Source organism: Oncorhynchus gorbuscha, linkage group LG16 (assembly GCF_021184085.1).
Source record: "Oncorhynchus gorbuscha isolate QuinsamMale2020 ecotype Even-year linkage group LG16, OgorEven_v1.0, whole genome shotgun sequence".
In the NCBI taxonomy this organism is placed as follows: Eukaryota; Metazoa; Chordata; class Actinopteri; order Salmoniformes; family Salmonidae; genus Oncorhynchus; species Oncorhynchus gorbuscha.
The window spans coordinates 91,406,430-91,423,570 of NC_060188.1; the positions used below are offsets into that span (position 1 = coordinate 91,406,430).

The following is a 17,141-nucleotide window of genomic DNA, read 5'->3' on the forward strand; positions in this document are numbered from 1 at the left end:
ATTATCTGACTGTATTCTGGACTGTATTCTGGACTGTATTCTGGACTGTATTCTGGACTGTATTCTGGACTGTATTATCTGACTGTATTAACTGACTGTATTCTGAACTGTATTCTGGACTGTATTAACTGACTGTATTCTGAACTGTATTCTGGACTGTATTAACTGACTGTATTCTGGACTGTATTCTGGACTGTATTAACTGACTGTATTCTGGACTGTATTAACTGACTGTATTCTGGACTGTATTATCTGACTGTATTCTGGACTGTATTATCTGACTGTATTGTGGACTGTATTAACTGACTGTATTAACTGACTGTATTCTGGACTGTATTAACTGACTGTATTCTGGACTGTATTCTGGATTGTATTAACTGACTCTATTCTGGACTGTATTAACTGACTGTATTCTGGACTGTATTAACTGACTGTATTAGCTGACTGTATTCTGGACTGTATTAACTGACTGTATTCTGAACTGTATTAGCAGACTGTATTGTGGACTGTATTAACTGACTGTATTCTGAACTGTATTAGCTGACTTTATTGTGGACTGTATTCTGGACTGTATTTTGGACTGTATTAACTGACTGTATTTTGGACTGTGTTAACTGATTGTCACAATGTGGCTCTGCTCAGGTGGCATGAGGCAATCCTTATGGTCAATCTAAAAGCTCAATCAAGGTGACCTTTGACATTCTTTAAAATCATTTCATTTTACCCCGTTTTCTCCCCAATTTCGTGGTATCCAATTGTTAGTAGTTACTATCTTGTCTCATCGCTACAACTCCCGTATGGGCTCGGGAGAGACGAAGGTCGAAAGTCATGCGTCCCCCGATACACAACCCAAGCAAGCCGCACCGCTTCTTAACACAGCGCGCATCCAACCCGGAAGCCAGCCGCACCAATGTGTCGGAGGAAACACCATGCACCTGGCAACCTGGTTAGTGTGCACTGCACCCGGCCCACCACAGGAGTGGCTAGTGCGCGATGAGACAAGGATATCCCTACCGGCCAAACCCTCCCCCCCTATAGGTTTATAGTTGAGGAGTTTTTAGGATATTTTGACAGCACAAGCTGATAACGGCAAATTACAGAAGGACTAATTAATAATAATAATAATATATGCTATTTAGCAGACGCTTTTATCCAAAGCGACTTACAGTCATGTGTGCATACATTCTACGTATGGGTGGTCCCGGGGATCGAACCCACTATCCTGGCGTTACAAGCGCCATGCTCTACCAACTGAGCTACAGAAGGACCACAGGTCAAGATTTAGGGAAACAGCAAGAGAAAGGTGTTGTTTCTGAGATCTTTGCAACCACAACCCATTTAATCACATGTCCAGTGGGAGTATACCAAACACAGATGAACCCATTATGCACTCAAAGATAGACCAAGCACCACTCAGGTAATACCCCCCATCCCTTCTAAGCTTTATCGTCGTACTGTTGTCTATACTGCCATTGAGTGTCAGAAGTTTACATACACTAAATTGACTGTGCCTTTACATAGTGTAGATTATTCCAGAAAATTATGTCATGGCTTTAGAAGCTTCTGATAGGCTAATTGACATCATCTGAGTCAATTGGAGGTGTACCTGTGGATGTGTTTTCAAGGCCTACCTTCAAACTCAGTGCAGCTTTGCTTGACATCATGGGAAAATCAAAAGAAATTTAGCCAAGACCTCAGAAAAAAAATTGTAGACCTCCACAAGTCTGGTTCATCCTTGGGAGCATTTTCCAAACGCCTGAAGGTACCACATTCATCTGTACAAACAATAGTATAGTATAAATACCATGGGACCACGCAGCCGTCATACCGCTCAGGAAGGAGACGCATTCTGTCTCCTAGAGATTAACTTATTTGGTGCGAAAAGCGCAAATCAATCCCAGAACAACAGCAAAAGACCTTGTGAAGATGCTGGAGGAAACATATTCAAAAGTATCTCTATCCATAGTAAAATGAGTCCTATATCGACATAACCTGAAAGGCCGCTCAGCAAGGAAGAAGACACTGCTCCAAAACCGCCATAAAAAAGCCAGACTATGGTTTGTAACTGCACATGGGGACAAAGATCGTACTTTTTGGAGAAATGTCCTCTGGTCTGATGAAACAAAAATAGAACTGTTTGGCCATAATGACCATCCAAACCGTGAAGCACCGTGAAGCACGGGGGTGGCAGCATCATGTTGTGGGGGTGCTTTGCTGCAGGACAGACTGGTGCACTTCACAAAATAGATGGCATCATGAGGAGGAATATTATGTGGATATATTAAAGCAACATCTCAAGACATCAGTCAGGAAGTTAAAGCTTGGTAGCAAATGGGTCTTCCAAATGGACAATGACCCCAAGCATACTTCCAAAGTTGTGGCAAAATGGCTTAAGAACAACAAAGTCAAGGTATTGGAGTGGCCATCACAAAGCCCTGACCTCAATCCTATAGAACATTTGTGGGCAGAACTGAAAAAGCGTGTGCAAGCAAGGAGGCCTACAAACCTGACTCAGTTACACTAGCTCTGTCAGGAGGAATGGGCCACAATTCACCCAACTTATTGTGGGAAGCTTGTGGAAGGCTACCCAAAACGACCCAAGTTAAACAAATTAAAGGCAATGCTACCAAATAGTAATTAAGTGTATGTAAACGTCTGACCCACTGGGAATGCGATGAAAGAAATAAAAGCTGAAATAAATCATTCTCTCTTCTATTATTCTGACATTTCACATTCTTAAAATAAAGTAGTGATCCTAACTGACATAAAACAGGGATTTTTTTACTAGGATTAAATGTCAGGAGTTGTGAAAAACTGAGTTTAAATGTATTTGGCTAAGGTGTATGTAAACTTCTGACTTCAAGTGTATATCAATATCAACCATCAGACAGGGCCAGCATCTGCATATTGAACGTAGTTTGTTTGAGACGGACACTCCATGTGACTTAAAAAAATCATAAAGGACTTGGGTTGATGTATCTGAATATTAGGAGCACACTTCCTAAACTGGACTACATCAAGAGCTAGACTATGCAGAGGAATCTGGACATTCTGGACTTGGATATTGAGGGTTATAATGTATTCAGAGCTGATAAACAAGGTAGAGGTGGTGGAGCTAACAGATTAGTACTGCTGGACAACAGATTAGTACTGCTGGACAACAGATTAGTACTGCTGGACAACAGATTAGTACTGCTGGACAACAGATTAGTACTGCTGGACAACAGATTAGTACTGCTGGACAACAGATTAGTACTGCTGGACAACAGATTAGTACTGCTGGACAACAGATTAGTACTGCTGGACAACAGATTAGTACTGCTGGACAACAGATTAGTACTGCTGGACAACAGATTAGTACTGCTGGACAACAGATTAGTACTGCTGGACACATAACAGATTAGTACTGCTGGACACATAACAGATTAGTACTGCTGGACAACAGATTAGTACTGCTGGACACATACCAGATTAGTACTGCTGGACACATAACAGATTAGTACTGCTGGACAACAGATTAGTACTGCTGGACACATAACAGATTAGTACTGCTGGACACAACAGATTAGTACTGCTGGACAACAGATTAGTACTGCTGGACAACAGATTAGTACTGCTGGACACATAACAGATTAGTACTGCTGGACAACAGATTAGTACTGCTGGACACATAACAGATTAGTACTGCTGGACAACAGATTAGTACTGCTGGACAACAGATTAGTACTGCTGGACACATAACAGATTAGTACTGCTGGACAACAGATTAGTACTGCTGGACAACAGATTAGTACTGCTGGACAACAGATTAGTACTGCTGGACAACAGATTAGTACTGCTGGACAACAGATTAGTACTGCTGGACACAACAGATTAGTACTGCTGGACAACAGATTAGTACTGCTGGACAACAGATTAGTACTGCTGGATAACAGATTAGTACTGCTGGACAACAGATTAGTACTGCTGGACAACAGATTAGTACTGCTGGACAACAGATTAGTACTGCTGGACAACAGATTAGTACTGCTGGACAACAGATTAGTACTGCTGGACAACAGATTAGTACTGCTGGACAACAGATTAGTACTGCTGGACAACAGATTAGTACTGCTGGACAACAGATTAGTACTGCTGGACAACAGATTAGTACTGCTGGACAACAGATTAGTACTGCTGGACAACAGATTAGTACTGCTGGACAACAGATTAGTACTGCTGGACACATAACAGATTAGTACTGCTGGACACATAACAGATTAGTACTGCTGGACACATAACAGATTAGTACTGCTGGACACATAACAGATTAGTACTGCTGGACAACAGATTAGTACTGCTGGACACACAACAGATTAGTACTGCTGGACAACAGATTAGTACTGCTGGACAACAGATTAGTACTGCTGGACACATAACAGATTAGTACTGCTGGACACATAACAGATTAGTACTGCTGGACACATAACAGATTAGTACTGCTGGACACATAACAGATTAGTACTGCTGGACACATAACAGATTAGTACTGCTGGACACATAACAGATTAGTACTGCTGGACACATAACAGATTAGTACTGCTGGACACATAACAGATTAGTACTGCTGGACACATAACAGATTAGTACTGCTGGACACATAACAGATTAGTACTGCTGGACACATAACAGATTAGTACTGCTGGACACATAACAGATTAGTACTGCTGGACACATAACAGATTAGTACTGCTGGACACATAACAGATTAGTACTGCTGGACACATAACAGATTAGTACTGCTGGACACATAACAGATTAGTACTGCTGGACACATAACAGATTAGTACTGCTGGACAACAGATTAGTACTGCTGGACATAACAGATTAGTACTGCTGGACACATAACAGATTAGTACTGCTGGACACATAACAGATTAGTACTGCTGGACAACAGATTAGTACTGCTGGACACATAACAGTATGTAATCCTTTAATACAGTATATTCTATTCATATTGTGTTACATTCTCAGGATCTCTCCCTCTGTCTTCCTTTCTCACTCTTTCTCCCTATATGGAAGGCACAGTACTAGACAGTTTAAATGGGATGAAATTCCATTCGCTGGGAGAATTGTGACAATGTGGATTGTTACACACTGCATGTGGCCATAACCACAACCTTGAGTGTGATCTCAATGTGAGAAAGGCAACAAAGTAGTTATTTTATGATGCAGGTTAGAACCGTGCCATGACGATAGAACACCACTGTGAACAGAATCTCAAGGGATTCTCACACCAACAAACACTGTCAAAAAATGATCTGGTTGATTCAACTAAGTATTATTTAGTAATTGGTTCATTTTTTTGTTTGTTTTAAATGTTTAGTTGGCACAAATTTAGCTCCAACTTGAGAAAATGTAGTTAAAAATGTTGTGAGTAGCACCCACACACTGCTTTTAACATACAATATTTTCAAACTACATACACAAGATAACCAAAAGTGTGTGGATACTTGCTCGTCAAACATCTCATTCCAAAATCATGGGTATTAATATGGAGTTGGTCCTCCCTTTGCTGCTATAACAGCATCGACTCTTCTGGGAAGGCTTTCCACTAGATGTTGGAACATTGCTGAAAGGACTTGCTTTCATTCAGACACGAGCATAAAGTGAGGTCGGGCACTGATGTTGGGCGATTAGGCCTGGCTCGCAGTAGGTGTTCCAATTCATCCTAAAGGTGTTCAATGGGGTTGAGGTCAGGACTCTGTGTAGGCCAGTCAAGTTCTTTCACATCAATCTCGATAAACCATTTCTGAAATGGACCTCTCTTTGTGTACGGGGGAATTGTCATGCTGAAACAGGAAGGTGCCTTCCCCAAAATGTTGCCACAAAGTTGGAATCATCTAGAATGTCATTGTATGCTGTAGCGTTAAGATTTCCCCTCACTGGAACTAAGGGGCCCGAACCACAAAAAACAGCCCCAGACCATTATTCCTCCTCCACCAAACATTACAGTTGCCACTATGGATTGGGACAGGAAGCGTTCTCCTGGCATCCGCCAAACCTAGGTTAGTCCGTCGAGCTGTCAGGTGGTGAAGTGTGATTCATCACTCCAGGGAACGCGTTTCCACTGATCAAATCAAATCAATTGGTCACGTGTTTAGCGGATGTTATTGCGGGTGTAGCAAAATGCTTGCTCCCAGAGTCCAATGGCGGCAAGCTTTACACCACTCCAGCCAAGCTCTTGGCATTGCGTATGGTAATCTTAGGCTGCATGAAAACCCATTTCATGAAGCTCCCGACGAACAGTTATTTTGTTGACGTTGTTTGCAGAGGCAGCTTGGAACTGAGGAAACTGTCAGAATAACTGATAACTGACACGGGCATGGTGGTGAGGCAGGAGGATCGGAATGCCGTAAACCAAGTGGTTGTGAGTTCAAATCCCAGGTAAGGGTGTGCAGGATGATATTTACTGTATAAATGAACGTGCACAGCATCAATGTGTGTCAAATATGTATAATGAAAACATTGTATGTTAAAAGCACTGTTTTCTGAAGTCATGGGCTTCTAACACCAACAAACAGAGACGTCCTGAAGAGAGAACGTTACTGGAAACAGAATTTACTGGGCTTCTAACACCACCAACAAACATAGACATCCTGAAGATAGAATGTTACTGGAAACATAGTTTCCTGGGCTTCTAACACCACCAACAAACATAGACATCCTGAAGATAGAATGTTACTGGAAACACAGTTTCCTGGGCTTCTAAACCACAAACATGTCCAACAAACATATAGACATCCTGAAGATAGAATGTTACTGGAAACAGAGTTTCCTGGGCTTCTAACACCAACAAACAGACATGTCCTGAAGAGAGAACGTTACTGGAAACAGAATTTCCTGGGCTTCTAACACCAACAAACAGACATGTCCTGAAGATAGAATGTTACTGGAAACAGAATTTACTGGGCTTCTAACACCACCAACAAACATAGACATCCTGAAGATAGAATGTTACTGGAAACACAGTTTCCTGGGCTTCTAACACCACCAAACAGAGATGTCCTGAAGAGAGAACGTTACTGGAAACATAGTTTCCTGGGCTTCTAACACCACCAAACAGACATGTCCTGAAGATAGAATGTTACTGGAAACAGAATTTCCTGGGCTTCTAACACCAACAAACAGACATGTCCTGAAGAGAGAACGTTACTGGAAACAGAATTTCCTGGGCTTCTAACACCAACAAACAGACATGTCCTGAAGATAGAATGTTACTGGAAACAGAATTTCCTGGGCTTCTAACACCAACAAACAGACATGTCCTGAAGATAGAATGTTACTGGAAACAGAATTTCCTGGGCTTCTAACACCAACAAACAGACATGTCCTGAAGATAGAATGTTACTGGAAACAGAATTTCCTGGGCTTCTAACACCAACAAACAGACATGTCCTGAAGATAGAATGTTACTGGAAACAGAATTTCCTGGGCTTCTAACACCAACAAACAGACATGTCCTGAAGATAGAACGTTACTGTATTTATCTTACTGTGATTAATGATGACAGTTGTTTATGAAGGTACTCTGTACAGTAGAAAACAAAATAGTTTATGCTAAACCTTTCTGTATCATATATACAGTACAGTATATTTCAATAGATTAGGTGTGCAAAGATTAGTGGAATATGTTACAATTTAACCTCTGAATTCAATTATTTATTAAACATGTCCTACACTCTAGTTTTCACCCAAAGATTTTCCAGGAACCGTTCCTCACTTGCTTACTAACCGTTACAAATCACTTGTCACATCCAGCTGGTTTGGCACTTAAAGGAGTGAGAAGGTCATTGTGTATGTGAGTAAAGCACAAAAGGTTATACTCATATTAATTTATTTATGTGTTATGTTAAAAGCTATCTTTGACCTTGTACATCCACTGTTTTACAACTGTGACTGCCCCACGAGGGATTGTTTTTGCCCTCTACCCCAAAATTTGTCATCTAATTTGTCATTTTTTTTATTTGAGTTTTTGATCAAAAAAGTATAAAATCACTAGGGATTCAGCAAAAAATCTAAATAATTTAGGAAACCTGTTGTCCGGGTTTGGACGGGGTAGGTTGCCATTGTAAATAACAATGAGCTTTTAACTGACATGCCCAGTTAAATAAACACAAATAAAATAAAAAGAGATATTATCGTGTCTCAATGTAATTCAAGGTGTGAAATGGTTGTTATTTTCTAATACAATCTAAGTTGTGGTCAATTTGCAAATTATTACAATTATTTTCCAGTCCCACGGATTATTTGTTCCAACCAAAAACTGACTGAATCTAGTCGCCTACCCCCACACCCCGATCCACAAAACCAGGAGGCAGGAAGTCTCTGTGGAATCTAGTCGCCTACCCCCACACCCCGATCCACAAAACCAGGAGGCAGGAAGTCTCTATGGAATCTAGTCGCCTACCCCCACACCCCGATCCACAAAACCAGGAGGCAGGAAGTCTCTATGGAATCTAGTCGCCTACCCCCACACCCCGATCCACAAAACCAGGAGGCAGGAAGTCTCTGTGGAATCTAGTCGCCTACCCCCACACCCCGATCCACAAAACCAGGAGGCAGGAAGTCTCTGTGGAATCTAGTCGCCTACCCCCACACCCCAATCCACAAAACCAGGAGGCAGGAAGTCTCTGTGGAATCTAGTCGCCTACCCCCACACCCCAATCCACAAAACCAGGAGGCAGGAAGTCTCTGTGGAATCTAGTCGCCTACCCCCACACCCCGATCCACAAAACCAGGAGGCAGGAAGTCTCTGTGGAATCTAGTCGCCTACCCCCACACCCCGATCCACAAAACCAGGAGGCAGGAAGTCTCTGTGGAATCTAGTCGCCTACCCCCACACCCCAATCCACAAAACCAGGAGGCAGGAAGTCTCTGTGGAATCTAGTCGCCTACCCCCACACCCCAATCCACAAAACCAGGAGGCAGGAAGTCTCTATGGAATCTAGTCGCCTACCCCCACACCCCGATCCACAAAACCAGGAGGCAGGAAGTCTCTATGGAATCTAGTCGCCTACCCCCACACCCCGATCCACAAAACCAGGAGGCAGGAAGTCTCTGTGGAATCTAGTCGCCTACCCCCACACCCCGATCCACAAAACCAGGAGGCAGGAAGTCTCTGTGGAATCTAGTCGCCTACCCCCACACCCCAATCCACAAAACCAGGCAGGCAGTCTCTGTGGAATCTAGTCGCCTACCCCCACACCCCACACCCCAATCCACAAAACCAGGCAGGCAGTCTCTGTGGAATCTAGTCGCCTACCCCCACACCCCACACCCCAATCCACAAATGCAAAACCAGGCAGGAAGTCTCTGTGGAATCTGAACCCAGATGGAGAGGATTTTTAAAACATCAGTCACACTATGCATTTTGTGTCCCAAATGGAGCCCTATTCCCTATATAGTGCACTACTTTTAAACAGGACCCCATAGGGCTCTGGTCTAAAGTAGTGCACTATAGTATATAGGAAATAGGCTTCCATTTGAGATGTACCCATAGTTCCATGAACCTATCTTCAGTCACACTATCTATCCTGTCCTTCCCGCCATTGAACCCACAGGCTGTGTAGCATCTTGATTCAATCAACAGCTACTTAACCCAAGGGGTGTATTACCCCCTTTTATCGCTCCCTCTGCCTCTCTCTGCCTCTCTCTGCCTCCCTCTGCCTCCCACTGCCCCCCTCTGCCTCCCACTGCCCCCCTCTGCCTCCCACTGCCCCCCTCTGCCTCCCACTGCCTCTCTCTGCCTCCCTCTGCCTCCCACTGCCTCCCTCTGCCTCCCACTGCCTCCCTCTGCCTCCCTCTGCCTCTCTCTGCCTCCCTCTGCCTCTCACTGTGGCCCTCTGCCTCCCACTGCCTCCCTCTGCCTCCCTCTGCCTCCCTCTGCCTCCCACTGCCTCCCTCTGCCTCCCTCTGCCTCCCACTGCCCCCCTCTGCCTCCCTCTGCCTCCCACGCCTCCCACTGCCTCTCTCTGCCTCCCTCTGCCTCCCACTGCCTCCCTCTGCCTCCCACTGCCTCCCTCTGCCTCCCTCTGCCTCCCACTGCCTCCCACTGCCTCCCACTGCCCCCCTCTGCCTCCCTCTGCCTCCCACTGCCCCCTCTGCCCCCCTGTGCCTCCCTCTGCCCCCCTCTGCCTCCCTCTTCCTAAAAGTAATTTGTTTGGGCAGTGGCCTAGCTTTGGGTTGGAGCACCACAGGGTTGTCTGCATGGGCTAAGACACGGTTAGTTATTCTTAGCTGTGGAATCCATCCTTTGCAACCAACTGCAAGGAACCTCCTCTGACACATGGGGAAAGTTGTATGAACAGATTTAAACAAAATCCCCTTAGAATCATAAATATTTGGAACACAGAACTGTCCACTCTCATTCTCTACATCCCGTACTAAAAACTGTAAAATGGTTTTAATAAAAGGCATTACTGTAAACGTATTCTAAGTTATATGAAATGTTGTCGTTGTATAGTTCTTCAACTACAAGAGGTTGAATTGTGAAAAGGAACATGCAGTATTATGTGATTGACAACACACACACACACACACACACGCACACACACACGCACACACACACACGCACACACGCACACACGCACACACACACACACACACGCACACACACACACGCACACACACACGCACACACACACACACGCACAACAGGTGGACAATTGTACATATAATGCCATGCTGTTTGCCACATGTGAGACAGTCTGCCTCCCAAATGGCACCCTATTCCCTACATAGTGTACTACTTTTAAACAGGACCCCATTGGGCTCTGGTCTAAAGTAGTGCACTATATAGGGAATAGGGTTCCATAGGGCTCTGGTCTAAAGTAGTGCACTATATAGGGAATAGGTTTCCATAGGGCTCAGTTCTAAAGTAGTGCACTATATAGGGAATAGGGTTCCATAGGGGCTCTGGTCTAAAGTAGTGCACTATATAGGGAATAGGGTGCCATAGGGCTCTGGTCAAAAGTAGTGCACTATATAGGGAATAGGGTTCCATGGTGGCTCTGATATAAAGTAGTGCACTATATACGGAATAGGGTTCCATAGGCGCTCTGATATTAAGTAGTGCACTATGTAGGGAACAGGCTGGCATTTGGGGATGCACAGAGAAGATGCCTCGTCCTTATCCAGCTCAGGAAAACGCTTCTGACTGAGGTTCTTCAATGAGAGCATGGAAAATGCATATCAGTGGCATTTGTCACACCCTGATCTGTTTCACCTGTCTTTGTGATTGTCTCCACCCCCCTCCAGGTGTCGCCCATCTTCCCCATCATCCCCTGTGTATTTATACCTGTGTTCTCTGTTTGTCTGAGCCTGCCCTGACCCTGAGCCTGCCCTGACCCTGCCCTGACCCTGCCCTGACCCTGAGTCTGCCCTGACCCTGAGCCTGCCCTGACCCTGCCCTGAGCCTGCCCCGACCCTGAGTCTGCCCTGACCCTGCCCTGACCCTGAGTCTGCCCTGAGCCTGCCCTGACCCTGAGCCTGCCCTGACCCTGCCCTGCCCTGACCCTGCCCGCCGTCCTGTACCTTTGCCCCACCTATCTGGATGACTGACCCCTGCCTGCCCTGACCCTGCCCTGACCCTGCCCTGACCCTGCCCGCCGTCCTGTACCTTTGCCCCACCTATCTGGATGACTGACCCCTGCCTGCCCTGACCCTGCCCTGACCCTGCCCGCCGTCCTGTACCTTTGCCCCACCTATCTGGATGACTGACCCCTGCCTGCCCTGACCCTGCCCTGACCCTGCCCGCCATCCTGTACCTTTGCCCCACCTATCTGGATGACTGACCCCTGCCTGCCGTCCTGTACCTTTGCCCCACCTATCTGGATGACTGACCCCTGCCTGCCCTTGACCTGTCTTGTGCCTGCCCTGGTTGGATTACTAAACTGTTGATACTTCGACATTGTCTGCATCTGGGTCTTGAAACGTGATAGCATTGAACAGTACCACTAATCACAACAACAACAACAACAATAACAACAACAACAATAACAACAAAGTGATGATATATCATGTAATCTTATAGGAGTTTACAATGTTTATCATATCAATAGGGACTGAATGCTATTGTAAACAAAGGACTCAAATCTGTATTATTGAATTAGATAAGTCAATGTTTTGCTTGTTAGGCTTCCTGGATAGTTTAGTGTGTCAAATTATACACCCTTTATGACAAGATTGACTGAAAACTGGGACAATGTAATGATGATAAAGGGCATATAATGCATATTCACATGCATATACCTAGCTACCCTCTTGTTCAACAACAAGGTGCCCTCCATGATGTCTAAAATCCTAGTAGTTGTCAACATACAGTATAATTTCAACATCATTTGTGTAAATAATAGTATAGGATACTGCTCGTTCCATGCAGAGATAAATGTTGACGCCTATTTTTCGCTCTTCAGTACAGAGATGATGTACCATAGCTACCCTGGGCTGATATATGAGAGAGAGGCAGACCCTAGTTCATACAGAAGCCTTGTGAACAGCAACACTTTCATCAATGTTTTTACTCTGACCAGAGGCTTTTCAGTCTCTACAAATATTATTCACACTGAAGGTGTAGGCCTATGAATGAAAACATCTCGTGACTTAAACCATTGTTATAACACTATAAAATATAAAATACAAATGACTTAACTTTTGTATAATAAATACATTTACCTTTTTTAACCGGTTATGGATCAAAGTTTGAAATACTTGAGTCACAACCAAGCCAATCCCGATGATCAGTAGACTGGCGCAAACAATCCCGACTCCATATATCGCACTTCGCGTCATGATAAAGGTGACTCTGAGACAACAGTGCGTAAAAGTTCGACCACTGCGTAGAAGAAACGGAGGATGATGCGGTTGAAACTCGGCTACTGAGCCTGCTGTGTTTTTATCTGCAAGTTCCCTTCACTGTGCAAACGGTAACAAACGGTAACAAACGGTAACAAAGAAACTTATTCAAGGTTGACCTTGTTGACTGATCTTTGTGGTCCGTTTTTCCAAATGTTTCTGCAAGATGTGACAGAACTTCTACAGGAGCGACCGTTTTTTAAGGCAACACAATGAATAATAACGGTAATCGTTTCTTTATTCTTCTTAGTTTATAGGCGGTCCAAGAAAGGGGAATTAAGCTAACTTTAATTAACCCTCCGCTTTTCTGGTTAATAATGTAAAATATATTTCACAGCAAAAGGAGTTGGGCTGCAGTCCGGGGTGGTGAAGGTGTAGTAAGCTGTATAAAACATGCCAGTGGATATTTGTAGAGTCCTACAAGGTCACACTTGTGCCCCTCCGTGCGTTAGCGAATGTTGATTGGTCACAACTTAACGGCTGTTGTCTCCCCTCAACACGTGTGTCAGTGCTGTTACAGGCTGGGGCTGTGGTCTCAGAGCATGTCGTATTATTCTGTACATACATCCGAGACACTCCATTTAGTATGACGTTTCCTATGGTATGTAAATTACTTTGTGGATGTCCATCACCCATTTCGTATAATATGTTACTAATTTGGCTACAATACGTAATATATAATACAAATTGTAGCCTAATTATATTTGATGAATTTGCTAAACTGCGGCTGTGGTCGTATTATTCTGTAGGCTATGTCAATCCAAGTCACTCCATTCAGTATATGTTACGTTTTGAATGGAATGTATTAATTTGTGGATGTCCATCACCCATTTCGTATAATATTTTACGAATTAGAAAAACACACAATATGTTACACATTTTCTAAACATTGTATATATTACGAATTCTAGCTATGTGTTAAGTTTACGAGTTAGGTTAAAGGGTTAAAGTTAGGGGAATGGCTTAGCTAAACGGGTTAATGTTAGGGTTAGGGCAAGGTTTAGCTAACATGCTAAGTAGCTATTTGCAAAGTAGCTAAAAATAAAAACTAGTATGAAGTTTAAAGAAAATTAATTGGCTAAAATGTTTCATGGATGAGATTCGAACTCGCAAACTTGGGTTTGTTCTTTGAGTTCAACTTCATCCATTTTTTTGTGAATTCTGAAGAATTTGAGTCATAATAAAATCACATTAAAAAAAAACAGAAAAGCTTCATAATTCATATAGATCCTAAATAAATGTATCAACTCACTACTGTAAGTCGCTCTGGATAAGAGCGTCTGCTAAATGACAGGTTGTGTTAACTGAGTGCTATTATTTCATAGAACAAAACTTATAAGATCTCCTAAGCCTGTGTTAACCCTCAGACCTTATTTTCTGTGTTCATTCCAAAACCCGATTCTTTCCCCATCCGTTTTTCGCAAAGGGAGGTCTGGAAGAACCAGACTACAAGCTAATGGGCTCTATAGAAATCTCAGATGACACTTGTAGGCGATGTAAATGGCGACATTGGCTATCTTAGTTGATGTGTAGAAATAAATCATCCGGGTCTAACTGTCATCTAGTGCCGAACTGCGCATGTGCAGGCCGTCAAAACAAACGCACTACTTTCGATATAAAGTTGTTTTTGACTAAAAATTAAGGTTCGGGTTTCTGGTAGGGACATCCCAAGGATTCCGGATAGCACCGACCCTGCAATAAAGAGCTAGAGCTCCGGATTCCGATGCCCAGGCTCAATGGCAAAAACGTGCTCACACACTGTTCGCATGAAAAAAATATACTTTAAATTGTTAAATACATTTACGATGCATTTGACAATGGATCAATTACATTAACCATCAATTAAAAAAATATTGACACGTAAAAAAAGTGATGGTAAAAATCGGTGAGATTAGTCATTAGTGCTTGCCAAATTCTAATAAGCCTGGTTGAATGATGGTTTATAAATGCACCTAAAATGATCACGAGGCACACTCTTATTCCATAATGTAACCTTGCAAGGGTTTTCACTTTCGAAGGGAACATCCTCACTTTTGGATGGGATATATTGGTGCAAGGCATCATGTCATAATCTGCTCCAAGTAACGATGACCTCGAAGAAGCCCGTGTGTTTACACTGATGCCATGTAAAACAGGGAGGAAAGAAAGGGGTCGAGAAGAAGCCCGTGTGTTTACACTGATGCCATGTAAAACAGGGAGGAAAGAAAGGGGTCGAGAAGAAGCCCGTGTGTTTACACTGATGCCATGTAAAACAGGGAGGAAAGAAAGGGGTCGAGAAGAAGCCCGTGTGTTTACACTGATGCCATGTAAAACAGGGAGGAAAGAAAGGGGTCGAGAAGAACGTCATTGTGAAAAATACACACATGAAATATTGCTGTGAAAGAAACAGTCTTGTAAGGTCAACAACTTCAACACAGGAGAGGGAAAGTAAGTTTTCCATGCAATTTTATTATCTTTTTTTTTTGGATACATGAACTCTGAATTTTATTATATATTTTTTGGGGGTACATGAACTCTGAATTTTATTATATATTTTTTTGGGGTACATGAACTCTGAATTTTATTATATATATTTTTGGGGTACATGAACTCTGAATTTTATTATATATTTTTTGGGGTACATGAACTCTGAATTTTATTATATATTTTTTGGGGGTACATGAACTCTGAATTTTATTATATATTTTTGGGGTACATGAACTCTGAATTTTATTATATATTTTTGGGGGGTACATGAACTCTGAATTTTATTATATATATTTTTTGGGGTACATGAACTCTGAATTTTATTATATATATTTTTGGGGTACATGAACTCTGAATTTTATTATATATTTTTTGGGGGTACATGAACTCTGAATTTTATTATATATATTTTTGGGGTACATAAACTCTGAATTTTATTATATATTTTTTTGGGGTACATGAACTCTGAATTTTATTATATATATTTTTGGGGTACATGAACTCTGCTGGACGATTTAGCATTGGTAGTTAACTAGCCGAGTGTTCGCTAGCTGGCTAACTGTAGGTAGCAAACGTTAGCTGGCCTACAGTACCAACTAGGTACTTCATAGTCTTCATAGTCATAAATCCTGTGCAATAAGTAGTGACAACCTTCTACTTATGCAGATATTACAAATATGTACTCTGTGGTGTATTACTGTGTTTATGGCAGCAGGTAGCCTAGTGGTTAGAGTGTAGAGGAGGCAGGTAGCCTAGTGGTTAGAGTGTAGAGGAGGCAGGTAGCCTAGTGGTTAGAGTGTAGAGGTGGCAGGTAGCCTAGTGGTTAGAGTGTAGAGGTGGCAGGTAGCCTAGTGGTTAGAGTGTAGAGGAGGCAGGTAGCCTAGTGGTTAGAGTGTAGAGGTGGCAGGTAGCCTAGTGGTTAGAGTGTAGAGGTGGCAGGTAGCCTAGTGGTTAGAGTGTAGAGGTGGCAGGTAGCCTAGTGGTTAGAGTATAGAGGTGGCAGGTAGCCTAGTGGTTAGAGTGTAGAGGTGGCAGGTAGTCTAGTGGTTAGAGTGTAGAGGAGGCAGGTAGCCTAGTGGTTAGAGTGTAGAGGTGGCAGGTAGTCTAGTGGTTAGAGTGTAGAGGTGGCAGGTAGCCTAGTGGTTAGAGTGTAGAGGTGGCAGGTAGCCTAGTGGTTAGAGTGTAGAGGTGGCAGGTAGCCTAGTGGTTAGAGTGTAGAGGTGGCAGGTAGTCTAGTGGTTAGAGTGTAGAGGAGGCAGGTAGCCTAGTGGTTAGAGTGTAGAGGTGGCAGGTAGTCTAGTGGTTAGAGTGTAGAGGTGGCAGGTAGCCTAGTGGTTAGAGTGTAGAGGTGGCAGGTAGCCTAGTGGTTAGAGTGTAGAGGTGGCAGGTAGCCTAGTGGTTAGAGTGTAGAGGCGGCAGGGTAGCCTAGTGGTTAGAGTGTAGAGGCGGCAGGTAGTCTAGTGGTTAGAGTGTAGAGGTGGCAGGTAGCCTAGTGGTTAGAGTGTAGGGGCGGCAGGTAGTCTAGTGGTTAGAGTGTAGAGGTGGCAGGTAGCCTAGTGGTTAGAGTGTAGAGATGGCAGGGTAGTCTAGTGGTTAGAGTGTAGAGGAGGCAGGTAGCCTAGTGGTTAGAGTGTAGAGGCGGCAGGGTAGCCTAGTGGTTAGAGTGTAGAGGTGGCAGGTAGTCTAGTGGTTAGAGTGTAGAGGCGGCAGGGTAGCCTAGTGGTTAGAGTGTAGAAGCGGCAGGTAGCCTAGTGGTTAGAGTGTAGAGGTGGCAGGTAGTCT

General features: G+C 43.5%; 1 protein-coding gene across 2 annotated transcripts in view; it reads right to left on the minus strand.

Moving 5' to 3' along the window:
* Window positions 1-13,333, minus strand: part of LOC123999425 (lysosome membrane protein 2-like) — a 67,681-nt gene extending 54,348 nt beyond the window's left edge. For both annotated transcript variants that reach the window (XR_006832450.1, XM_046305212.1), the window contains exon 1: window positions 12,714-13,333. Coding sequence is in view for 1 of the 2 variants with exons in the window: in XM_046305212.1 (XP_046161168.1) it covers window positions 12,714-12,830 (117 nt within the window). In the remaining variant the exon portion in view is untranslated. The remainder of the gene's footprint in view (window positions 1-12,713) is intronic.
* Between the last annotated feature and the right edge of the window lie 3,808 nt (window positions 13,334-17,141).